This window comes from Eucyclogobius newberryi, unplaced genomic scaffold, assembly GCF_026437365.1.
Source record: "Eucyclogobius newberryi isolate DKJ021-1_F unplaced genomic scaffold, fEucNew1.0.hap1 SCAF_7, whole genome shotgun sequence".
NCBI classification, from domain to species: domain Eukaryota; kingdom Metazoa; phylum Chordata; class Actinopteri; order Gobiiformes; family Gobiidae; genus Eucyclogobius; species Eucyclogobius newberryi.
In genome coordinates this window covers 14314071-14340422 of record NW_027316389.1, presented here as the reverse complement: position 1 = coordinate 14340422, position 26352 = coordinate 14314071, and the positions used below count along the sequence as shown (strand labels likewise).

Sequence of the window (26352 nt, the reverse complement as noted above, 5' to 3'; positions counted from 1 at the left end):
ATGATGGCACGCAGGTCCCCCAAGGCCTCTCATTACGTAAACCTGTTGCAAAGAAGAGCCACAGTAGCACTTTTACAGCATCCATCAAAACAGAGCCAAGTGCATTTTGGAAAGCACTGTGATGTATTGCCGGATACGCGGCGGCGAAGACCGAATGCAATTACACTAAGGCAGCCCTATACTTTGAAGGTGTGCGCTGTAGAAAACAGAACAGCTATTTCTAAATAGGCAGGAAGCCAGGCGGGGTGGTATTAAGTGTTCCGTTTCGGTGAAAAGAGCTGAACACAAGAGACTTCTGCAGGGCATCAGTGCAGAGGCAGACAGGGAGAGACCTTTCTGAGTGAGGGCAGCACAGCAGGACGCCAGAGGATATGGGCCCCGCTGTTGCTGCATCACCACCATCATCATCATCAATCAGGGTAAAATAGAGTCATTAGTAGTAGTAGAGAATGAAGTCTGGTACAGCAGCATAAAAGAGGGAAAAGTGAAGGCCGTCATCAGCTGAATGGAGTCTCTGTCAAAGCACTGTTTCATGATTGCTGCTTTCAAAGTGCAAATATGTTGGCTTAATATTGGGTTGAATACTGCACAGTAAGGTCTCAGAAAGTATGTGAGCCGGACGAGTTTCACGAAGATTAGAAAAGCCTATATTTATGAATGGCAGGTCATGAATTAGCCTATTTTGATTTGATTTATTTGGCATAAAGTGCATGAGCATGTAATACATAAAGCCTAATGCAAACCTGAAGATTACACTGTTTCCCCTCAAGAGCAGGGGAAATACAGATATACATGTTTGGGCATAGTTATGTTTTGGTGCACACACTTGTGGTAGAAATAGAATAAAAAAGGTCGATAAAGTGAATGGACCGTGAGTTGTTGTAATGTCAGGACTGAAAGTGCATGATGTGACTCACCGTTTGCACTTTTGCCACAGATCAGGTGTTGCCACGGCTGCAGGGAGCCCCAGATCTCCGCGTCACCGTTGATGGCTTGCTCCAGGACTTCCACTGTAAACTTGGGGATCCCGTTGTCCCTCTCCAAAAGCGCACTGCGCAGCACCCGCGCGTACACCTCGCGGAACAGGCTCTCCATGCACGCGGCCAGGTAGATGGCTGCGTGCTCGTGGATCCTCACCGCGGCTCTGCTCTCCACCATCCACCTGAAGAACTTGCCCACGTTGAAGATGAGGCCACAGCGCCCAGACTTTCCCCGGCTGAACTTTTCCTCATCTGTGCTCATATTGTACAGGGACAAGGCACTGAGGGCCGCACTGATGCAGCTCATTGACACGCTACACGACAGAACCATCTTTATGGCACTTTGGATCTCGTATTTGGTGCATTTGGCATAACGCAAACTTAAGCGCTGCGCTTCTTTAGCGACCCTCACCAAGACGCGGCTGATCAGCAGTGACAGCCGAAGCAGGACGTCCTGCGGAGGGGTCGGCAAGCTCATCTCCTCGTCCTTGTTCAGTGCGCTCGCCACTTCCCCGAGGCTCCACGGCACATCCTCAAGCTCGGGTAGATTAGCGCACTGCCCGCTGCACTCCAGGATCTCGGTGTCTTCGACCAGGACTGTGTTAACAGTGTCCAGACTGTTGTGTCGACTGTGCATCGAGTCGGTTAAATGCCAGTAGTTCCCCCCATGCGCCTCGGAGCAACACAGCGACGCACTGGAAGATCTGAAGGAGTCCGCGGCTCCACCATAACCAGAGTCGAGCGTCAAATCTTCCAGGGTCCTCGCTACTGACTTGCTACTTCTTGCCATAACTGCACTTCATTCTGTAACGGCGGGCTTGGGGGAAAGTGCGGATAAATATTGAGAAAGGTGGAAATGAGATGGCTCGCGGTGCGCGTGGGAACAGCAGCGTGAATAAGTCCTCATAGGGCTGTTTGGGAAAGTTAGGCAGTAGTGTCACTACAGAATACGTGCGGCTGCAGCGCAGTCCCTGACAGATGGGGCGGGGCTATGTAAACCTGTGAACAGCTGCCAGCCAATCAACTTTAAGAATGAAGCAGTAAGAAGATCTAATTGGATCCCTTGGTAGAATCGATAGAAAGATAATAATTTAGCCCTTAACTGAGCTTATTAATAGTAAAAGATGTAAACGATGTTTAGATGGCCTATGTATGTGATGGGTCATTGGCTGTTAAAGTGGTTATTACATGGGGTTGAGGGGGACAAATATTGGACATTATTATTCATTTATTTGAATGCTGTTTTAGGATTAGAAGCTAATTAGACTAGTTTCAATATCATTAATCAACTTAGGCTTTTGTTTTTATTTTGCATCTCATGGGGAATAATCAACTCTAACTTTTCCACATATGTTGGGCAATTAAAGGCAATAAAGAGAAATCTCAAAAATGTTCCACTTAAGATGGCAATGCGTTCAAATGAAGGACAAACATTGCAGTGCATTTGCGTGTTTGTAGTTTCTCGTGGGAATGAAGCTTTCTACGTATTTTCTCTGGGCTCATGTCTGATCGTAACATGACTCAAGAGCATTAATAATAGATTGCATGCATAATGTATCCTGCTCTGTCCCTCAAAGGGGCAACTCGTTGAAGAAACCTGCATTGCGTTCAAGGTCACTGGGGTGGGCTCGCTCTGCAGGTTGAAGGATATAGGATGCTGTTGTCCTCCCCTAGCATTATGTCAACAAAAAAACAACAAATATTGATATTCTTCTTCACAAAATCATCTGATGCCATTTCCAAGGGGGGAAAACACAATATGAATAACACATTGTCCACGTGTACAACAAAATATTCAGCAACTTAATTGAATTGCTCAGGAAAGAACTTTGTATTTCACCAGGCGCGTTAAGGATAAGCCAGACCTGCACAAATCCAATTGGTCTGCACGAGGCTGCGGGGCGTGTTTTCTACGTTCTCATTGGATACTTCAACTATCCAGACGAGGCGCAGATAAACTCGAACGCGCACATCGATCATGGGGTGTAATTGATTAACAGCACCTTTTCTGAGACAACAGCGACCCCTTGTGTTTGTCTGTGTCACCTTCACTTTTATAGCTCCTGTCTATAAGCTGTTAGAAGATATCAGTCTTTTTTTTCTTTCCTTCTTTTTGTCCCAGGCAATTACAAAATATATTTTATAACTCTATATTATTCTACTGAATCAGAGCCATTTGGATGTTGTAACTTCTTAAAATTAAAATAAACATTGTTTTTTTAAACCCTGGATACTAACTTGCATTTACCACCAACAATGAAAACATTGGTTTCATGTTGCCAAGACTCAACTGTAATTTGAAAATATCTTTATAAAAGTAATTTCATATTTTCTTTATATTTAAGTGTTTATTTTGGAATGTTTAAGTAAAAAATACAAAATTGACATAGATTAAACTGCAATCTCATAGCCTTCCTGTTGAGCTTTTGTTTTTTTTGTTTTTAACAGTGTTTTATATGTTATAAAGGAGCAAAAACCTTTAGGTGATCAATGAAAAAAGATGCTTATTATGACCAAACAAATTTAAAAAAAAAAAAGAGGCTGGTTTTCTGCACGTTCACGGAGAAAATAGGTAAAGCCTGAGTTTGGGGATCTATATTAATCTTAATGGATAAGATGTTTTATCATCATTGATTAAAGTGTAAATGGGGTACATTTTTAGATGTGTCCTATGAAGCTTGTTCGACTCAAATTGTGTGGTCTCTTTAGTCCATCCATCCATCCATCTTCTGCCGCTTTATCCGGGGCCGGGTCGCGGGGGCAGCAGTCTGAGCAGGGACTCCCAGACTTCCTTCTCCCCAGACACTTCCTCCAACTCCTCCGGGGGGATCCAGAGGCGTTCCCAGGCCAGCCGAGAGACACAGTCTCTCCAGCGTGTCCTGGGTCTTCCCCGGGGCCTCTTCCCGTGGGACATGCCTGAAACACCTCCCGAGGGAGGCGCCCAGGAGGCATCCGAAACAGATGCCCGAGCCACCTCAGCTGGCTCCTCTCGACGTGGAGGAGCAGCGGTTCTACTCCGAGCTTCCCCCGTGTGGCCGAGCTCCTCACCTTATCTCTAAGGGAGCGCCCAGCCACACGGCGGAGGAAACTCATTTCGACCGCTTGTATCCGCGATCTTGTTCTTTCGGTCACTACCCAAAGCTCATGACCATAGGTGAGGGTAGGAACGTAGACCGACCGGTAAATAGAGAGCTTTGCCTTTCGGCTCAGCTCCCTCTTCACCACAACGGTCCGATGCAGCGACTGCATCACTGCAGCCGCTGCACCAATCCGCCTGTCGATCTCACGCTCCATCCTTCCCTCACTCGTGAACAAGACCCCGAGATACTTGAACTCCACCACTTGGGGCAAGGACTCCCCAGCCACCTGAAGAGGGCAAGCCACCTTTTTCCGGTCGAGAACCATGGCCTCGGATTTGGAGGTGCTGATTCTCATCCCAGCCGCTTCACACTCGGCTGCAAACCGTCCCAGTGCATGTTGCAGGTCCGGGTTTGATAGAGCCATCAGGACAGCATCGTCTGCAAACAGCAGAGATGGAATCCTGTGGTCCCCAAACCGGACACCCTCCGACCCCTGACTGCGCCTAGAAATTCTGTCCATAAAAACAATGAACAGAACCGGTGACAAAGGGCAGCCCTGGCGGAGTCCAACATGCACTGGGAACAGGTCTGACTTACTGCCGGCAATACGAACACAGCTCCTGCTCCGGTCATACAGGGACCGGACAGCCCTGAGCAAAGGGCCCCGGACCCCGTACTCCCGAAGCACCCCCCAAAGGACACCCCGAGGGACACGGTCGAAAGCCTTCTCCAGATCCACAAAGCACATGTGGACTGGTTGGGCAAACTCCCATGAACCCTCGAGCACCCGGTGGAGGGTATAGAGCTGGTCCAGTGTTCCACGACCGGGACGAAAACCACTCTGCTCCTCCTGAATCCGAGGTTCGACTATCGGTCGGATTCTCCTCTCCAGTACCCTGGAGTAGACCTTACCTGGGAGGCTGAGGAGTGTGATCCCTCTGTAGTTGGAACACACCCTCCGGTCCCCCTTCTTGAACAGAGGGACCACCACCCCGGTCTGCCAGTCCAGAGGCACGGTCCCCGACCGCCACGCGATGTTGCAGAGACGTGTCAACCAAGACAGTCCTACAACAGTCCTATGTTGTTGGTCTCTTTAGTACCCCGTTTAAATCATGGCTTCATTTTTCTGAAAGATATCCTAATTTTAGAGGTCATTTATTTACACCTCATAAACCTCCACATCAGTTTTGTCCTTAATGAGCCACGAGTTTCCTTCCATTATTCAGTAAAAAGATAATTTACAATTAAATCATTTTGTAAGAGTTATTTCCATTTCAAGTCTTACTTTGTGGTCAATTTTACCTTTATCAACAAAACTGAGTCACATGAAGTGGTAAAATGAGCCAGTGATTTAATATGATGCTGAATTAAATAAACATAAAGTAAACGGTTGTATTTCAAACTCTAGACTGTCCCGGCTCAAATCCACTTTTCAGTCTTGTTTGGAGCATCTCTAAAGCAACACTGAAAGTCCACTGTAACAGAACCTAACCTGCTCACTGGCTTGGTGCATGTCCAATCCCAAATCTCTCAGCACTGAACTTTACTGCAGCAAAGGGTCTGTGATGTTTTATTTGGTTGACATTAAATGTGCATTTGAAATCTGTACATTTATTTTTCTGTAAAGGGCGTGAGCTCTTGTGCACCAAAATGGGATCAGGTAAAATGCTGCAGGAGGATAAAATCAAACTATTGCAATATTGATGATTTATAACAAACATGTTTAAATTAAGTATTTTCCCTGAGCCCTAGAAATTGTCCTGCTATTGTACAGATATTGTATGAAATGAATGAAAAAACAGTGGCAAATTTTTGCTTAAAATGTGGCCCATTTTAAAGTGGGCTAGGGTTGTAGCATCCCCAGTTCAAATTACTTTGAGGTCATTTACAGGGGTGTAAATTGAGTTTTTTAGGTAAAATGCTGTAAAACTGTGGTTCTCTTATATTAGTAAGAACAATGTTCATAACTATATACGCAGAGCTTATACTTAATACACCCATTCACACAGAAAATGATATGAACTTGTTCATAATGCGGTTCATACTTGTCTTGCCATTGCAAACATTGTACGTGTTTTGGAACCACTGTCCAAACAAATTATTGACCTGCAAATGTATCATCAGCAGACAAGCAAAACAACTGAAACAGATTGTTTCATTGTACTTTGGCATTACAAACTACTTAATGGCCTCTGGGTTACAATTAAATGTCAACAAATGTAGATTATTTGCACTTAGGGATTGCCCGCTGCAATCAATATTCAACATTAATGTTAAAAAAGAGATGAAATATTTAGACATAGTTGTGACTAGAGACAAAACTCTTTGTAAATCCTTTTTGAATCGATGGTTATTATTTACAAAAATATTGGAAACTTACCTTCAAACACAATTTCACACCACGTAATACTCCAATATGGAATAATAGATTTTTACTTATAAATAGGAAATCGATCTTTCTTAATGAGTATTAAAGGTATTTGGGCAATTGCCCACTTCATGGATAAAGAAGGAAACAATTTGTGATGCGGTGAATTCTGTGCGAAATATCAGACCTGCTGAACCCAAAGAATATAAACAAATGATGAAGACTCTCCCACAATCGCTTATTAACCCGGTTAAACAAGATATTAAACTTTCTAAGGTGACCCCTGTAATGAGAAATATTTATGTGGATGGTGTTGAGTTATCAAATTACAAATGTAATAACAAAAAATACACAAAGTTGTTTACTGAATTATAGTGTCACCAACTCCCTTAAAAGGGATTATATACTCAAAGATTTTGAAAAGGAGATTTTTATTTTTTTTCAAATGTGTTCAAGTTTTTTGGCTTGACCTTCAACACTGGATTCAATTTAAAGGCATTAATTTTACAAATGTATCCATTAACTATATTTTGTTTGGCAGTTTTATCAATGACTGATTGAAAATGGTATTAATAATATTATTTGATTAGCAAAACATGATATACATAAATGCTATTTTTTTCCTCTCCTTGGCCAAATCCAAAAGTGCTTCCAAACTGGACTTCTGGATAATTTAGATGTCTAAAATATTGTCCTGTACATTTATTAAGATGACATATATCCTGTTTTTAATTTTTTACTGTGCATTTTTGTTTTATTGTGATTTTTTTTACATTGTATATTTGTACGGTAACTGTTTTGTTTGTAATTTGTTCATTGGTTCATGGTTGAGAGACACAAAAGTGTCTAACTTGAGAGTTTAGAAAAAACGCCCATGAGCAGAGTGCAGACCAATAGGATTAAAACGGAAACTGCATTATCGATCGACACAGATCTGTTTGTCTGATCCATGAATCTATCAAAATAACTGGATAGGGTATCCCTAACTTAAACCTGTCTTGAGTGGGCCCCATGGCCCCAGTGGCCAGTCCATGGGAACTGCAGCCAAAGAAATCCCACACAATCCAGAAAGCATTTTCCCATAGCGCGCAGTGTAAAAACAAACTGCTCGTATTCAGCTGACAGGCTGCCTACAGCTTTAACAAAAGGTCGGATTTTGTGGTCTTTTTAGCTTTTTTCAGATCATGAACATTTTCTCTGTTGAAAATCCTTCAGTTTTCTTTAAAACATTTTTTTTTTAAAATTAGCTTCTGCTCTTACAGCTCCGCTCTAGCAACTCTCGTTCTGATTGATCAGAGCGGTCACATGATACGTGAACCCACGCGCGACCAGTGACGTGCATTCAGGGGAGGCAGGGGATGCAGTGCCTCACCTGTCAAAATGCCGTTCAGATACAGGGAGGAGGCAGCTCCTGCTCTGCCTCTCGGAGCACACACACACACACACACACACACACACACACACACACACACACACACTCCTCACAAACTGAGCTGGTGCAATGCAAATGATGTGTCACTCTCTCCCTCTGTTTGTAACAAATAAAACACCCTGACGATGTGCTCTGTGCTTCCATATTCTAGATAATGTATGAAATGTATTTCTGAAACATGTTTTAGGCTCCTGTGTGGACAGGTGCTCTATCATTATTATTGTGTATGTAGAATCTGGACAATATGGACGATTACGTTTCCAAGTTACAACGTTTTGCAAATCTGGATTTTCAATCAAAGCAAGAGGTTATAACTAAAGGAAGACCTACACCGGAGTTGAACGGGTTGCTTCAGACGGACTGATATGTTTAAAATTGCTGGCTACAATCACACTGCACTTAGTCTAGTGATAAGCGGCTCGGCCTGGAGTTCATGTGAGCATGGGATCGACTTCCGCTTGCCCTGAAATTTATTTTTGTGTTCAAACTTTTTAAACTTATAGATTGCTCAGTCTAGTTTGTTTGTTGAGTTATGTCAGTCAGAGATGAACGGAGGCAATGGTTCTTTATCATTTTTGATAACATCGGTGATCAGATTAAAGTCAGGTTTGATCATTTTGGTGAGCTCTCTTTCCTTGGTTTAAACTTTAGTGGATTGCACAACATTTTGTGAAATGTCCCAACATTTTGATGACACAAAACTGCAGAGCCTGTCAAAATATGTTCATTTGCGTTTGTAAATCTGACTCTGAAAGAGTCGTGCCTCACTAGCAGTGAACCTCACCGGAGAAGACCACTATCTATCTTCTCTTAACCCGAACCCGCCTAATGATACCTGATGATACCTTGGCCTGTTTTTCCTGATCGCCCAATTTAGTTGACTTCACAATATCTAACTAACTAACTAAATAAATAAATAAGTGTGCCACAGTATGTGGTATTTATGCAGCTTCCCTGGTATACAACACATTTAGAAGACTTTTTCGGAAATTGTGCTCTAATGGTAATGGCTCCTCTTAAAACAAGATCTTGGAAATATATATATATATACTTTTCTATGCTCAGCCTATCAAAATGTTTGTTTCATTTATGTAATGTTACGCAGCTTTCATTCATCACAGTTCATCACGTTTTGGCGGTGTTGAAAACATAGATAAAAAGGGCCTGAAACAGAGACCGCTGTGGCTCTTTGAGTAAATCAAACGCACCCCGCCCATCCTCAAGCCTCGCCGCCTTACATGTGCTCATCCGGGTTACTTTGAATCTCCAGCATAACTAATTTTTTTTGCTACTAAATACGTAATTTTAACACTGCTATAGGGGTTTTCTGACTGAATGATGAACCCTTGGATAAAAAGTGAAATTCAATGTTCAAATATTTTCTCATGACGTTGTTTTATAGCAGCTGAGTTGACCTGTAAACAGCGAGAGGAAAGCACGCTCTGGAAACGTGACACAGAAAGGGTTTCATAACAGCTGCTCTCGACCAATCAGCGGCGTCCGTTCTGCGTGCGCGTGGGAGTGGGAGTGGATGTTGTTGCAGAAGAGACGCGGAGTGTGGCCGATGTGTTCACCATCCCGAGCGCCTCAACTTGTTATTCCAGGGGACCGTGAGTTTAGATGTATTGTAACGTAGTTGGAGTTGCACGAGAAAGTAACTAAATACCTGCGTGTTGTAGTTTAACTTGCTATTCCGGCCGTATCTCGGGCTTAAAAACGTCGTTGGACCCTGCTAAAACGCATGTTCTCCTTATTGCTGGCTTTATTTGATTACAAATATAAGCATAGTTTGTGGCATTCATATAGGCAATTTACCCTCTGATTACACATGCCACTATTCATGTGACATTATTTGGGTGATGGATTAATGGAGCAAGGTTTACGCAGCGCCTTCTCATCTTGAATCCTATTTTGGACATAAGTGGACCCTTTAGTTTAGGGTTATTTGCATCATTGGAGCATCTTTGCTGGATCTTTTACCTCCTCACGACCTTATTCTACACAAGAAAAGCACAAAGATGGTGGTCAACACCATCCACTGGTTCAGGAAAGGCCTGAGACTGCACGACAACGCGGCTTTGAGGGACTCCATCCGGGGGTCTGACAGCCTCCGCTGCATCTACATCCTGGACCCCTGGTTCGCAGGCTCCTCCAACGTGGGCATCAACAGGTGGAGGTAAGACTGACCACAGAGGTGTAGCTCAGTCAGCTGTTAGAAATGAAACTGTGTTTACATGGAGTTCAGGGGGCGTGGAAAGCCGCACCTAAGGGTCCCACCATGGACCATATAGAACCTGTAATACAGTCTGTTTCACACATTACTGGGACACCTGGAAAATAATGTGCCAACTTTGTAAATACTTTGTAAAAAATGCCAAATGTCCTGGACAAAAAGATATTTAGAAAATGATTTAACTACCCAGAGCTTTGCTGCTCTGAATGTAAATGGATGTTTGGAGTCCAGAAAGTTATAATAATCAGAGACATACTTTTTGGTGTCCTCTCAGCCAAATCCTGGTCTTTTAAACAATTATTTACATCCTAAATACACATATTATTTGTTTTTATCAATCAGATCAACTGAATGTATCAAAAAACCTTCAAAATACAGAAATTACACCTGTTTTGTGTGTAGAAGATCGTAAAAAACAAATACTTCAGTTTTAATGCAAAATATATACATTTAATAAAGATGAAAATATTTGTTTTGTCTTGATACAAATGCAATAATAATTATTGTGAAAGTACAGGAAGAAGGAGAAAAGTAAAGATAAAAATATCTTTTAATGTTTTAGGCTAATGTTTTATTGAGTTTGAGAAATATCAGTGAGAGTTGTATTTGTTGTGGATCTTAATTGATAAAACATTGGAATAAGCGAGTCATGTATTTTCTGGACTCCACAGAGTTTACATTGTCTAAAATATCCTGGACATTTCTTGGTTGATCATTTCAAAAAATGCGTGGAAACCATGGCTTTAATTATAATTTAGAATATTTCAGGACTGTGAGGCATATTCGTCCCATCCCATTGTAGCAGGCTACCCACTAGTTTATGTTTTTGAAGTTTAACAAAAATACTGTAAAAATACATTGTCTATCTTAAACCTTCTCTCTACATTTCTTTGTTCCTGTATTTCGCATTTTACCTGTTCCTTATCCTAGATATTTCACTCCATATTTTACATTTTTGCATCTTAATGACTCAAATTCCCCTGAACATGACATTTCTGTTACTTTTACGATCATGTAGTCTTTTCTCTGAGGACCACATTCACACACTCTTTCACTCCGGCGTTCACTCATCCTTGAACAGTGGTTGGAGATAACGGATCAGTGCGTTGGGACTTTCCTCACAGCACAGATTTCACAGTTTTGACCCAAACAAAGATCAAACCCTCCTTAACAAAGCAATGCATTTACACATCAGTCTTATCAGTCTACATACAGAGCTTGATGCTGTCCTTGAAACCTTCAGTCTTACTCAGCATGTGAGAGGCCCCACCCACAGCAAAGGACACACTCTAGATCTCATAATTACAAAGGGGGTAAATATTTCAAATGTTAATGTGATCGATGTTGCTCTGTCTGATCATTTCTGTGTCTTCTTTGACCTGTCTGTTTCTCCCAAACCTCCGGTTGGTCCTGCAGTTGTTCAGCGGAGACACATAAGTGATGGCACAGGTGCACTGTTTATGGAAATGATAAACTTTGAAAATGTCTCATGTTCTAATGTAAATGATTTGTTGAACTCTGTTACATCTAGTGTTTTGAATGTTCTGGACACCATCGCCCCTATAAAGGCTAAAATGGTTAAAAATAAGCAGAAGGCGCCGTGGAGAAATGATGATTCGGTCAGGGCACAGAAAAGGGAGTGCCGCAGGGCCGAACGGAAATGGCGCAAGTCAAAGCTCCAGGTTCAAAAAGAGATTTACAAAGAAAAGCTGAACATGTACAACCTAATCTTATGTAGAACTAGGGAAAGATATTTTTCTGAAATAATTGGAAGCTGCAGTAACAACTCGCGTGTCCTGTTTGCCACAGTAAACAGATTAACAAACCCTCCAGCTCAGCTGCCGTTAGAACTCATTTCCACATCCAAGTGTAATGAGTTTGCATTATTCTTTAATGACAAAGTTCAGGGCATTAAAAATGCTATAAATCCCACAATGCAAAAAATTACCCTAAAACCACCAAGACACTTAGAGCTAACTCACTTTGCACCAGTAACTGACAAAACTGTCCATGAGATCATCACCAGTCTGAGTTCATCTACATGCTGCCTTGATGTGTTACCCACCAAATTTCTAAAGTCTGTGCTGAACACCACTCACTCACATATTTAACATGTCGCTTCAATCTGGAACATTCCCAATGTCTTTGAAAACTGCGGTCATAAAGCCTCTCCTAAAGAAGAAAAGTCTTGATGCCGCAGTACTGAGTCATTACCGGCCCATCTCTAATCTGCCATTTTTGGGCAAAGTCCTTGAAAAGGTTGTTTACCAACAGCTCACAGATTTCCTCTTAATAAACAACTCATTTGATGTTTTTCAGTCAGGTTTTAGACCTCATCACAGCACTGAGACTGCTCTTGTCAAGGTGACAAATGACATCCGCCTGAACACTGACACGGGCAAAGCCTCAGTCTTAATTCTGTTAGATCTGAGTGCTGCTTTTGACACTGTCGATCATGGGATCCTCTTACAGAGACTAGAGGACTGGGTGGGCATCACTGGCACTGCCCTAAACTGGTTAAGGTCCTATCTGGAAGACAGGAAGTACTTTGTTGAAATTGGTAGCTGTGTCTCAGACCACATGACCCTGACCTGTGGAGTGCCCCAAGGGTCAGTCCTGGGTCCCCTTCTGTTCAACCTCTACATGCTGCCGTTGGGTCAGTTGATACGCAGTGAAAATGTGTCCTATCACAATTATGCAGACGACACTCAGATCTATGTTTCACTATCGGCAGGTGACTATGGACCAGTAGATTCACTCTGTCACTGCATCCAACAGATCAGTTTGTGGATGCAAGACTGAAATAATCGTTTTTGGCCCACAGAAACAAAGAGAAAGTGTTAGCGGTCACCTCCAGAGTCTCGCTCTAAAACCTACAAACCAAATTAGAAATCTGGGGGTAATAATGGACTCAGACTTGAACTTTAATAGCCAGGTCAAATCAATAACATCAGCAGCTTTTTACCATCTAAAAAACATTGCCAAAATCAAAAATATAGTGTCAAAACCAGATTTAGAGAGACTTATCCATGCGTTTGTCTCCAGTAGATTAGACTACTGTAACGGCCTGCTCACTGGTCTCTCCAAACGAGTTGTAAAACAGCTGCAGTACATCCAGAACGCTGCTGCTCGGGTCCTGACTAGAACCAGGAAGTATGATCACATTAGTCCTGTTCTCAGGTCTCTGCACTGGCTCCCTGTGGCTCAGAGAATAGACTTTAAAGCAGCTCTGCTTGTGTACAAGTCTCTCCATGGCCTAGCACCAAAGTACATCTTGGATATGTTAATGCCATATGAACCATCTCGGACTCTGAGGACCTCAGGGACCGGCCTCTTGCTGGTGCCCAGAGTCAGGACAAAACATGGGGAATCTGCGTTTCAGTTTTATGCAGCTAAAATCTGGAACAGTCTTCCTGAAGATGTGAGACAGGCTTCTACTCTGACAATGTTCAAATCTAAGCTAAAAACAGTTTTGTTTAGCTGCGCATATGACTGAAAGGATTTTTTCTTTGCACTCTTCTCTTTTGTTTGTGATTTTATTAGTTTAGAAAATCAGTTGGATTGATAATTTTTAATTTAGTTAATTTTATTGTATTTCTGTTTCTGTAATTTCTTTGTGATTTGAATGCATTTTTCCTGCTGTGAAGCACTTTGAATTGCCTTGTGTATGAAATGTGCTCTACAAATAAACTTGCCTTGCCTTGCCTTGCCTTACATTCATGTGATCGCCATTATTTTCATTTATTTCATCTCCTTAATGTGTAAATAGTGTCCTTTGTTTGAATGTATGTCATATTTCGGAAACAAGAGAACTACTCTAATCACGTTTTGTCTCGCCTCCAGGTTTCTTCTCCAGTGCTTAGAGGATTTGGATGCCAGTCTCCGTAAACTCAACTCCCGCTTGTTTGTCATCAGAGGTCAACCGACAGACGTCTTCCCTCGCCTGTTCAAGGTCTGACCAGCGCACATTTTGTCACGTTTGCTTTTTAGATTGCTGCTAAAGTCATACGCAATTTCCTCTGGCTCTGCTAATTGTGTCTTCGTTATTAAACCCATATATCACAGGAATGGCAGATCAATCGTTTGTCATACGAATATGACTCCGAACCATTTGGCAAAGAACGTGATGCTGCCATCCAGAAGCTTGCCAGTGAGGCAGGAGTGGAGCTCATGGTGCGGATCTCTCACACACTCTACAATTTGGACAAGTGAGTACCTTTTTACTGATATTCATTTGCTTTTTTCGCTGTAGTTATTACAGTTATAACCTTTTTACAATAGATGTGTAGCGTCCAGTTGAATTGAGAAGGCCAGAACTGATGGTTGAATGTCTTTTAATGGTTCCTTTTCTTTGTCATTCAACCAACGTAAGAGCTAGACAGAACAAAATAAAAAAAACAATTACATTTTGGCCGTAAATCACCGTATTTCTAGCTCATTACATTAGTACAATATTTCCCAACATATTCGTCAATTAAACATTTCAAATCTCTCAATAATACAGTCGTTTTAACTACAGACCTTGTTCCCCTGTCGACTGTAGCTAGATCCTTGAGTTTGTCCGTGTTTTGTCCGTGTTTGTCTGTTTTTCGTTGTTCAATTTACTTGTCAATTTACTTTACTGCGTCTTTTCTGAGTGTCAAGTAGACTTCCGTTTCACAAACCACTTCCGGTTACACAGGAAGTTACCAAAATAAAAGCAAAACCTTACCATACAACATAAATGTGTCAAATTGACCTTTACAATAGATGTTTTCATTAAGTAAAATTTCCCTTCATTTTTAGGATCATAGAGCTGAATGGTGGTCAGCCCCCGCTAACTTACAAGCGCTTCCAGGCCCTCATCAACCACATGGAGGCTGTGGAGCTGCCAGCAGAGACGATCACTGCCGAGGTGATCAGAACCTGTGTCAGACCCATCGGCGACGACCACGACGACAAGTACGGGGTGCCAACGCTCGAGGAACTTGGTAAACTTGATCAAAATGAATTGCCTCATTAACAAAACTAAGGTCCTATTGTGTGCATAAAATGAGAACGTTTGTGTGTTTGTGCGTTTTCAGGCTTTGAGACCGAGGGGCTGGCGAGAGCAGTGTGGCCGGGTGGAGAGACGGAAGCACTCATGCGGCTGGAGCGGCATTTGGAGAGAAAGGTACGCAGTGTTCTGTTGTGAGCGATTCAAAACCCGTTGTTGTTCTAATATTCTTTTCATCTGTAGGCCTGGGTAGCAAACTTTGAGCGTCCACGTATGAACGCAAACTCTTTACTGGCCAGTCCCACGGGTCTCAGCCCTTACCTGCGCTTTGGTTGTCTGTCCTGTCGCCTCTTTTACTTCAAACTCACAGACCTTTATAAAAAGGTAATACTTGACAGTGAGATATTTTTGACATTTTTTTTCATGATGTGATGTAATATTATAATGTAATTGTGTGATGTCATAGGTCAAAAAGAATAGCTCGCCGCCACTTTCGTTATACGGCCAGTTATTATGGAGGGAGTTTTTCTACACAACTGCAACCAACAATCCTTGCTTTGACAAGATGGATGGCAACCCTGTGTGTGTCCAAATACCATGGGACAGAAATCCAGAGGCTTTAGCCAAGTGGGCCGAGGGAAGGACAGGTTTCCCCTGGATTGACGCCATTATGACCCAGCTAAGGCAGGAGGGCTGGATCCACCACTTGGCTCGGCACGCTGTGGCCTGCTTCTTGACCAGGGGAGACCTTTGGATCCGCTGGGAAGAGGGCCTGAAGGTAATATGGAGCATTTTACATATCGCAACAGTGTTTTAGTCTCGTGATATACAAAAGTCCATTAACTGTGTCCGCCTGTGCGTATTGACCAGGTTTTCGAAGAGTTGCTCCTCGATGCAGACTGGAGTGTCAACGCTGGCAGCTGGATGTGGCTTTCGTGCAGCTCTTTTTTCCAGCAGTTCTTTCACTGCTATTGTCCTGTAGGATTTGGCCGTCGCACAGATCCCAATGGAGACTACATAAGGTTAGTCCTCAGCAATCTTTATTTACTGACATAGCTAATGTATTGCCTGTTTTTACCTTTTTTTTTGCTTTTGCAGGCGCTACTTGCCCATTCTGCAAGCTTATCCCGCCAAGTACATCTATGATCCTTGGAACGCTCCAGAAGATGTACAAAAGGCCGCCAAGTGTATTATTGGACTCCATTATCCAAAACCGATGGTGAACCATGCAGAAGCCAGCCGCATCAACATAGAGCGAATGAAGCAAATTTATCAGCAGCTTTCTTGCTACAGAGGACTGGGTATGCCCATTATCAAATCTTTATCATGGTTCTCAGTCCCATTCCTACAATCTGTATTATTGAGGTATGCTCTATTCTGTTTGGATTATTTTACAGGCCTGTTGGCAACAGTTCCTGTAAATTTCAACAATTTCACGACCGGAAGTAGTCAAGTCCCAGCGGGTTCTGATACTTCAGCGCAGGGGGGACCAGCCAGGACAGGTAGTGTATCTGCAACCAATGTTAATGAGATATCGGCCAAAAATATAGACATTTAAGTATAGTTTAATAAAAGCTTTTGCCAATTTGTAAGTGAAAATATTTATGTGTCGCAATGCAGAAAGAACACAATCAACACAGAAACGACGCCATGAAGACTCCCAGTATGAAGGAAGCGCCAAGTCCTGGAGGCAAAGCAAACTGCATCTTTAGAACAAAGAACTATCACAAGGACTTTGAATGCAAAGCCATTCATTACTTGAGCAATAACAAAGAGGTCCAGTCCAAATCATTTACCGACCGTTACAGCTAGCGCCTCTCAGACGGCCTGCGGAGCAAACACAACTGTTGAACTGGTGAAGAAAGACTTCCGACTTTTAATCCGGAGCACCACAGCGCTCTTATCTACGCTCATTACTTTTAATTATTTCTAATTGTTGCGGCCTCTGCACTGCAGTTTCTCCACATGCAATCTGAGTTAGCAATAAGAGAGAGAAGCTCTGACTGATCTAAAAGAAACATATACAATATGTTCACACACATGTGTAATCAAACTTGCACAGAAATGTAATGGTTCCTAAAAGTAAGTGTATTTCATTGAATAATTGATAATAAACCAGTCCCAGGTCACACAGGACAAGCATAACATATCTGTCCAGTAAATCTTTAAATCTATCGGTAATACTGATCACAAAATTGCATATGTGTGATTCCATTCCAAAAAAGTATTTATTTTGTATAATCACTATTGACTATTATATGTGACTCCAGAAGTGAGAGTGGCTACATTGGATATTTGCCATATTGTATTAACTCAAAATAGTATATACATTTACCTACATGTTCATCTAAGATAGACCATGAACTTTCATCTACTACTTACCCAACCGCTGTGTCATTGAAATCCTTATTATATTCTGTAAAACAAGCACAGACTTCATATATAAAATATGGTTTGCACTTCTAACACATCACAGCCATGGAATAGACAATGTCACAGCAATGTACTTACAATTTACTTGCTGCCTATAGACAAAGGCATGAACAGGAATCGCACAGTCGTCACGAGTTGTGTAATGTGGGCCTATTGAGAGGTGACAATGTTGAGGATAATAATAATAATGTACCTTTTTGTAAATATTTGTTTCATTTAAAAACTTTTGTACATTTTGTCATGGGACACCTGTAAATATTTTCAACAGCGCCATTTTGTCTTGTGGTTTTAAATTATTTTTTTTTACAAAAAGGACCATGATTGATGTGCTTGAATGGCAATAAATGACTAATAAATATGATATGCACATACAGTGGTTTGCATTTCTACATTTTGGAAATAAATTGTATTAGCCATTTTTTTGTGAAAGCATCACAAAGCGGCTGACATTTCTGTGGAAAAAAATACATGATTTCCATATTTTTTATATAAAATTTAAAAGTGCAGCAAAAGTATTCAGCCACTTTTCCCTCAGTGCAACCAATTGCTGTCAGACGTTTCCTGATGATTGCTGATAGATTGATGCTGACCTAATGATTCAATAAAGCCCATGTGTGTAATCTAATATCAGTAGAAATACATCTGTTCTGTGGCCACAGAAGTTTGTTAAGAGTATAACAGCATCAGGAAGTCCAAGGAACACACCAGACAGGTCAGGGATAAAGCAGGGTTAGGTTATAAAAATATTTCTCAACCTTTGAACGTCTCACGGAGCATTGTTCAATCCTAACCTTGCCAGCAAGATGAATTATCGAGATTTTTGTTGAATTCACAAAATCTAGAACTCAATTCAGAGTGAAACATAGATCATCAATCCATTATTCAGAAATGGAAAGAGTACGGCACTATTAGAATCAGAAAAGCTTTTATTACCATGGTCAATGAACAAAAGTAAAAAAAAATAGGAACTTGCTTAGACATAAAGGTGCAACATACAACAATAAATAGAAACTTTGCAATGGCAGAAGCCAGTGACTGTGTAATGTTTGGAAACATATTTTGTGCAAAGTCTACAAAATAATAGGTAAAATAAAATAAAAACAGAAAAACATTGTTTGAAAGTGGTTTTATTGTGTAAAATCCAAATTTGTTGTTTTACAGTGATTTTATTGTGATGGTAGTAGTCTATGTACTTCTACTGTATTACTGCAATAGTTTGCAGTAAACCTGGTTCAGATCTGGCCTGGGCTTTTAAATTGATCTGGACTCTGTTTGGACCTGGTTTGTACTCAGTCCCTGGTCAGGACTCTGTTTGGACATTGTCTGGACCTGGTTCAGACCTGGTTCTGGACTAACTGGTCTGGACTCTGGACCTTGTCTGGACCTGGTTGGTTCAGACCTGGTTCTGGACTAACTGGTCAGGACTCTGTTTGGACATTGTCTGGACCTGGTTCAGACCTGGTTCTGGACTAACTGGTCTGGACTCTGGACCTTGTCTGGACCTGGTTGGTTCAGACCTGGTTCTGGACTAACTGGTCAGGACTCTGTTTGGACATTGTCTGGACCTGGTTCAGACCTGGTTCTGGACTAACTGGTCTGGACTCTGGACCTTGTCTGGACCTGGTTGGTTCAGACCTGGTTCTGGACTAACTGGTCTGGACTCTGGACCTTGTCTGGACCTGGTTGGTTCAGACCTGGTTCTGGACTAACTGGTCTGGACTCTGTTTGGACCTTGTCTGGACCTGGTTCAGACCTGGTTCTGGACTAACTGGTCTGGACTCTGTTTGGACCTGGTTCAGACTAGGTCTATATTTTATCCTAGGTCTGGACTATGTTAAGACCTGGTCCAGACCTGGACCCTGGTAAGGACTTTGTCTGAGAGCTAAACCTCGCGCTCTTTCACACTGCGTTGCCTTGATACTCGCACTCACCAATGGGAGAAAAGAGAGGGGCTGAGTGAGGGTGCTGCTTTTGACTGAGACAACTTTATGGTTTAAACTTTGAAAACAGTAAAATAACTGAAACTTTGTAAATCTTGAAAACTTTGAAACATTGAGAACTTTGAAAGTTGTGACAACCCTCCAAACTCCAAACATAACATTTGGACTTCTGGTCTTAACAATACTAGTCTGAAAGAGACCAATACTAGTTTCAATACTAGCAACGTTAAGGCATGCATCACATTTAAAATGTAATGACAAAAGGAAAATAGACTATGGGGTTAGGGTTAGAATAGGGGGATCATAAGTCCAATGGGAAAATAAGCTGTTCTCATGGCGGGAGGTTTTGGTCCGGATGGACTGTAGCCTCCTGCCTGAGGGGAGTAGCTCAAATAAACCATGACCAGGGTGAGAAGGGTCATCTGTGATCAAACCTACTCGTCCCAGAGTCCTGGAGAAGTACTTAACGCATTATTTTTATGGAGTCATGGCTGAAGGCGCAGCAGTTTGAGTACAGGGAGAAGAACAGAAGGGAAAGCACACAGCCAAGTGGAGCTCCTGTGCTGATAGTCTGAGAGTCTGAGACATTCTTCCCCAGCTGCACACACTGCCTCCGATCTGACAGGAAGTCAGTGATCACCTGCAGGTGGAGTCAGGCACGCTGAGCTGGGATAGCTTCTCCTGGAGCAGAGCAGGGAGGATGGTGTTGAATGCAGAGCTGAAGTCCACAAACTGAATACTGGCGTAGGTTTCTGGTGAGTCCAGATGCTGCAAGATGAAGTGGAGGGCCAGGTTAATTGCATCTACAGACCTGTTGGTGAACTGCAGGGGGTCCAGCAGGAAGGGGGTGAAAAACACTGCTGTCCAAAAAAACTATTCACTATTTTATTTGAATGTTTCTGGTATACGGCATGTTGTTCTGTAATACAAACATTAAGCATCATATAACGTTTACATATTCATACAGTTTTGAGTTTTTAAAGTATAAAAAAAATTTAGACTATGTTGATTTTCTGGCCGTTTAACAATCGGGACCCTTGATTCAAACCCTTTAGTTCAAGCCATTGAACTGAACACGTGAGATCAAAACTCATGCTGTGTTTTAAATTTGACATGATCCATGACACTGTGGAGGATTTTACGGGACTAACCTGAACACCACCAGAAAAGGTTAATGTGTAACTTTGGTCCAGGTTGCTTTAAGAGTTTCCCAGCAAGCCTATGAATTTGCCTAAAAGTTGTGCATAATGTTGTAAAACCCAATGTTTTCTCAGCAATTATTAAACCAAAGAGATCTACTGCGCTTTCACAACCAGTGTAAAAATAAAGTGAAACTAAAATGCGTAAAATCGCTGTCCTCGAGAGGCCTTGTCAGCAGACCGCGCATAGATCTATTATATTATAGATCCAGACACGTTCGCGCGTTCCTGAAATGTGGCGTTTTACGCGTGACCAATCAATGACCGCTGTTGTTTCGTGGGCGGGGTCAGTTGAGCCCAAAGTTTTAAAAACCGAGTCTGCGGCGGACGCGGAGGCAAATCCTGTGGCTGACATCGACCTGCTCTGAAGATGGAGACGGGAAGAGCGCAGAGGAAACCACTGCGTCTGATCGCAGCTGCGTGTCAAGGTCTGGGCATCGGGAAGGACGGGAGTCTCCCCTGGCGTCTACCGTGAGTCAGAGAGACACGTGACTGACGGCTGGTGTGTGTGTGTGTGTGTGTGTGTGTGTGTGTGTGAGACAATAGAGCTCTTGTTTAGAAACTTTGCCAAGGAATTGGTGAGAATTCCGAGGTGAAGTTGTGAATAATGATAAACTTATGAACCTGGAAGCACAATTACAAACTATGTAACATATCTTCAGGGGTGGGAAAACTACGGCCCGCGGGCCACATATGGCCCGTTCGTCTTAATAATCCGGCCCGCCAAACATGGCAAGTAATAATGCCCTTAGGCATTTGTCTGCCCTTGTATCCTTAATAGAGATGACGTGTAATGAATTAAATCATAGGTTCAATAGCCTATATATTTAAAAAAAAAAAAAAAATGAACACCAATGATCGCGGGCCGGCCCTCCGCTACTTGCCTGGATTCGAATATGGCCCTCGGAGGAAAATAATTGCCCACCCTTGTACTAGATAGATAGATAGATAGATAGATGGATGGATAGATGGATAGATGGATAGATGGATAGATGGATAGATGGATAAATAGATAGTAAAATGTTTCAAACAGTGTGACTCTAAGTATTGCCTTGATAAAATGTCAAATTCCACCCCAAAACAGATAATAATCAGTTTGCTACATTTCTGATTTGCCACTGTTTGTGTTGGTAGTGTTCATTTTCAACTAGTATGTGAGGTTGAAAAACATTACTAAACATTGATTTATCAATTACCTTTATTTCAGACATGACAGAACACATAATAAAATAACAGTTGTGAAACAGCAATCTAAAACGATGCAGAATATAAGAGAAGAATAAAAGAAAACAGTGTGTTTGAAAAGGTGTGGATGGAAGATGTTAAAAAAATAAATAAATATGTAAACTAATGTGACAAAGACAAAAATGAAAGCGGAAAAGTGTTAAAATTCATTGTACTTTGTCTTCAAATTATAAGTTATTCTAAATATCCACTAATTAACTGACACATGTCGCCAAGTGTTTTTGATGCACAGATTTCTCAAGCCAAAATCAGATCTAATTATTAGGTTGTCTGACTACTCTAGTTTTCTCTGACCGTGTAAATGTAGGACATCAAAGGCAGGAAAAGAGATACATAAAGAGTATTGTCTAATAGTATAATCAACAGAACAGGTTGTTTAATAGAAGTAGAAATGAGCAATTCCCTTTAATGTGAACCTGGTCTGTTTGCAGGTCTGAATTCCAGTACTTCCTCAACAACGTCACTGCTGTGGCTAAACCAGGTCGGCCACCAGAATTTTGAAGGTTGAAGTAAAGAAATGTTAGATTTCTGTAAAAATGTTTCTTCATTCATCTCTTGCAGGAAAAATTAACATGTTGATTTGGGGGAAACTATGTTGGTATTCCAACCCAGAGGAAATATTCCCTCTGGCCAATACTCTCCATGTGGTTTTGAGTAACACACTGGAGTAAGTAACAGTGCCATGTTTGACATTTGCTCTGCTGTTATCTTAATTAAATAACTGATTTCATATGTTCTGTACCTGTACAGAACAGTTCCAAAGCATGCCCACTTTCTGTGTAAGGACTTTGAGAGCGCGGTGCTCTTGGCCTCACAGCCACCGCTCAGTGACATCGTAGAGACCATCTGGGATGTTGGAGGCACTCGGGTTTATGAGGTACAAACTCTAGGTTTCTCCTTCTGTAGAAGGTCTATCACAGTATCTGTTGATACTGTTGATTTGGCACACATCTATATACAATTTGTGTAACCTCATTGTTTGGAACCATCTTTATTTATTTATTAACCTTTATTTAACCCGGTAAAAACACTTTGACATTGAGACCAAGGGTGACCTGGGGCAGAGGGAAAGACACATTTTATTTAATATACATTGGAAAAACACAGACATATTCATACATATTGACAGTGAGACGGATGCACAGTGGGCTTATCCTACAGTAAGGTCCTGACCAGGGTCTGGGCAAGGGGCCAAGACACTGCACTTATCCACTGCTCCTGACTGTTTGATTGAAGATACTGTCAAAAGCAGAAAACAAATTGAGAAGATCTTGGACAGGCAAAGAAAACTTCTTAATGTGTTTATGAAATGAAATAGAACCAAATAAAAGTATGTTCCATGTGCACTCATCAATAGGATCCAGTATCACACATACATGTCGAACCTGTTGGGAATCAGTGATGAGTCATTTACAATGACACGTCAACTGACAAAAGAAATAACAAGTTCTGAGTACAATCATGTCAGTTCATTCTATAATATTATAGGGAGTGTCTACAGAGCCGCAGCTCCTGAAAGGTTTAGGGTTAGGGTTAAGGTTAAGGTTAAGGTTAGGGTCAGTGTTAGGGTCAGTGTTAGGGTCAGTGTTAGGGTTAGGGTTAAGGTTAGGGTCAGTGTTAGGGTTAGGGTCAGGGTCAGGGTTAGAGTTAAGGTTAGGGTTAGAGTTAAGGTTAGGGTCAGTGTTAGGGTTAGGGTCAGAGTCAGGGTTAAGGTTAGGGTTAGAGTTAAGGTTAGGGTCAGTGTTAGGGTTAGGGTTAAGGTTAGGGTCAGGGTCAGGGTCAGGGTTAGGGTTAAGGTTAGGGTAAAGGTTAGGGTAAAGGTTAGGGTCAGTGTTAGGGTTAGGGTTAGCCATGAGGCTAAATGGCCGTGCCGCGGCTCCTGAAACCACTGGGCTATTTGACCGCGCCGCGGCTCTGTAGCCACGGCCAGTATTATATACAAATAATCACGTGATTTCAACATGAGCCTCATCTTTGAGACAGGGACAATGTACACAGTACATTAACCTGAACAGGAGAGGGGCATAGGACCAGGTTGTAGCTCAAGGGCTAAATTCCACTTGATGTTTTTGTGTTGGATAAAAAAATAATGCTGATCATAGTTTTCAATTATTATTATTCTAATATGAAAATACAGAAAAAAAAATGCTACACATCTATGGGTGTGTCAACGGCAGATTCTAGAATTGTAGAACAACCAATTTAACTTATTTTGGCAAATGATGCTGATGATGATGAATTACCTTCCAGTAATCCTTATCTGTATTAAAGAGCAGATGAATTAGACATGGTCTATATTCAGCCGAAAGAAAGTAGAGGCTTCAAACAATGGAGAATAATTGAGTATAATCTTTCTTTGACCTTATCAGGTCATAAGAGCAGCAGCCATCCTCAGCTGACTTTAAATCTAGTTTCTAGAGGAAAGACGAACGTTCTGACAAAGCAGAACATATATAGATACATAGATAGATATATAGAAGTGCTGTATATTACTGTGGATTGAGCGCATACAAAAGCACTCCGTTGTCTTCTCAGGCGGGTTTGATGCACCCCTGGTGTGACCTCATCTACCTGACTAATGTCATGGCCACGTTCGACTGTGATGTTTTCTTCCCAGAGTTTGACAAAAACAAATTTCAACTCCAAGACAAGTAAGAATCAACCACACTGTTTTATGATTACTTTTCTACTTTAAAACTGTAATAACTACATATATATTATCATACTTTCAAAACAAGGTTCCCTGGTATCCCGTCTGAAATTCAAGAAGAAAATGGAATACAGTTCAAATTTGAAGTTTTCAAGAAAAGGACTGATGTATAAAGAACCATGGTTGAATGTCAGGGGTAAATCTAAATCCTAAATGGTATAAAGCTCGACGTTCTTATCTAACTTTGTTAATTTAATTTAAGATTATATATTTATTCCAAATCTTAATATTGCCCTAACATTTTCTCTACATCTCCACTTATATGGTACTTCTGATGTCTGATTATGTTTGTTACTAGTCTGTGTCACCTCGTCCACCACGGCTCATCACAGCTGCAGTGAAAATATGTTTCACTATGAATCAGTCAACAGCCCACGACAGAGCCCGCCCGTGTCTGGTACTGCACCAGGTCTGTGTCAGGGCCAAGCACACAGATGGTGAACGCACAATGCCGTGTGATATTATTATGATGATGTACTGTAACTTACACTGTGAAAACTTGTGTTGTAATAAAGCTGTTGTGAAGATGAATGAGCAGGAAGTCATTTAGCAAAGAAATAACTTGTACTGTACTGTGTTCATTAAATGTAAAATATGTAGTTTCTGTGAAGAGATAACTTTCTTTTTGTAGCTGCATTATGTCATTTTCCCACTAGATGGAGCCAAACCCATTGTAGCTTAAATTCTTGCCAGTTACATTAAAATGTAGGACAGCAGAGGTTACAAACATCTAAGATATTCTCCACCTGCAAGTAAAGGTCAATAATAAGATCATGCAAACCCGTAAACATTAGGTCTATTATTCAAGGGGCTGTAGACCCAACATAAGGCTCCAGCCATCTGAACCTATTCTTAAATACCATTAAACACAGGAAAATGTCATGGGAAGCATTCGTGTGGAATATGTTTTACAGCTTACTCAGATCATCCGTCAAGATACAGTTGTGAGTCTTCAGCTTTCAGTGGAAGAGATTGTCTCTGATATGCTTCAACCGCTTTGCTCTTCTGCTAGTTTTGAAAACAAGATTTTTTTGGTAATGTTGTATGGACTATTTATGGAGGTTTATTTGTTTTTTGTTACTTCACTTTATGTATCTTTCTCTTGTTTTACTGTTGGAATATGGTTCAAACATATCCCCATAGTAAATGTTAGGCCCACGTGTGGGCTAACTGGCATAGATGGTTGTGGTAGTTACACTGCTCATGCACATTCAAATAAATATATAATTTTTCAAAATCAAATGCATTATTTTAAAAAAAGACTAATGGGTTAACATTTTTAATATGAATTTAGGAGAGTAAAGCATCCAATGGAAAAGAAAGGGAAAGGTCCAAAATAAGTCCCATTTAATCAATTTTCTGTCAAATTTGTCCATATATGATTATTTTTTTCATTTTTCGCTCTGTCCCTTCATAGTGTCGGTCCAGCCTTTAATTGTTGGGGCAGTATATTCCAAATATATCAATTTTTATTGTCCATGGCAGGGGTTTTGAGGCCCAAATACATAGTTCAGAAATTGAGTGGGATGGCGGTGTCAAAAAGAGTCTGCAATGCTTTGTTTATTTCTGACCAGTATTTTTGTGCAACAGGACAGTCCCAGAACACCTGATAATGATGTGCCTCCTGGAAACCACAGTTCCTCCAATATTCAGCCACTCCCTGCGAATAATGAGCATTTTGACATGGTGTTATAAACAACGGTTCACCTTCTTCCAAAACAATTCCTTCCAAACATTGTGGTCCTCCATTGTGAAGT

At 41.5% G+C, this 26352-nt stretch overlaps 3 protein-coding genes across 4 annotated transcripts in view; 2 read left to right on the top strand and 1 right to left on the bottom strand.

Annotated features, from left to right (window-relative positions):
- The window catches only part of btbd11b (BTB (POZ) domain containing 11b), a 107875-nt gene extending 105942 nt beyond the window's left edge, over positions 1–1933 (bottom strand). For both annotated transcript variants that reach the window (XM_072435130.1, XM_072435131.1), the window contains exon 1: positions 918–1933. In XM_072435130.1, the coding sequence (XP_072291231.1) occupies positions 918–1770 (853 nt within the window). In that variant the 5' untranslated portion in view covers positions 1771–1933. The remainder of the gene's footprint in view (positions 1–917) is intronic.
- Positions 1934–9808: 7875 nt separating this feature from the next.
- cry1b (cryptochrome circadian regulator 1b) lies at positions 9809–16905 on the top strand. Its single transcript, XM_072434785.1, has 11 exons — positions 9809–10036; positions 13937–14045; positions 14159–14301; positions 14879–15063; positions 15157–15245; positions 15312–15452; positions 15535–15846; positions 15939–16090; positions 16167–16369; positions 16466–16570; positions 16689–16905. The coding sequence occupies exons 1-11, from the start codon at positions 9879–9881 to the stop codon at positions 16778–16780; spliced, it is 1689 nt and encodes a 562-aa protein (XP_072290886.1). The 5' UTR covers positions 9809–9878; the 3' UTR covers positions 16781–16905.
- Positions 16906–20980: 4075 nt separating this feature from the next.
- On the top strand, positions 20981–24799 carry LOC140348977 (dihydrofolate reductase). The gene is made up of 6 exons (XM_072435158.1): positions 20981–21111; positions 22317–22366; positions 22447–22552; positions 22636–22762; positions 24421–24536; positions 24624–24799. The coding sequence occupies exons 1-6, from the start codon at positions 21011–21013 to the stop codon at positions 24706–24708; spliced, it is 585 nt and encodes a 194-aa protein (XP_072291259.1). The 5' UTR covers positions 20981–21010; the 3' UTR covers positions 24709–24799.
- The last annotated feature ends 1553 nt before the right edge of the window (positions 24800–26352 follow it).

Excerpts from the sequence above, each read along its gene's own strand:
- cry1b (XM_072434785.1), top strand. The coding sequence starts at position 9,879 with ATGGTGGTCAACACCATCCACTGGTTCAGGAAAGGCCTGAGACTGCAC. Across the intron at positions 16,370-16,465 it reads TTCTTGCTACAGAGGACTGG|GCCTGTTGGCAACAGTTCCT; the intron begins GTATGCCCATTA and ends ATTATTTTACAG. Across the intron at positions 16,571-16,688 it reads GGGGGGACCAGCCAGGACAG|AAAGAACACAATCAACACAG; the intron begins GTAGTGTATCTG and ends GTCGCAATGCAG.
- LOC140348977 (XM_072435158.1), top strand. The coding sequence starts at position 21,011 with ATGGAGACGGGAAGAGCGCAGAGGAAACCACTGCGTCTGATCGCAGCT. Across the intron at positions 22,553-22,635 it reads GTTTTGAGTAACACACTGGA|AACAGTTCCAAAGCATGCCC; the intron begins GTAAGTAACAGT and ends GTACCTGTACAG. Across the intron at positions 24,537-24,623 it reads AAATTTCAACTCCAAGACAA|GTTCCCTGGTATCCCGTCTG; the intron begins GTAAGAATCAAC and ends TTTCAAAACAAG.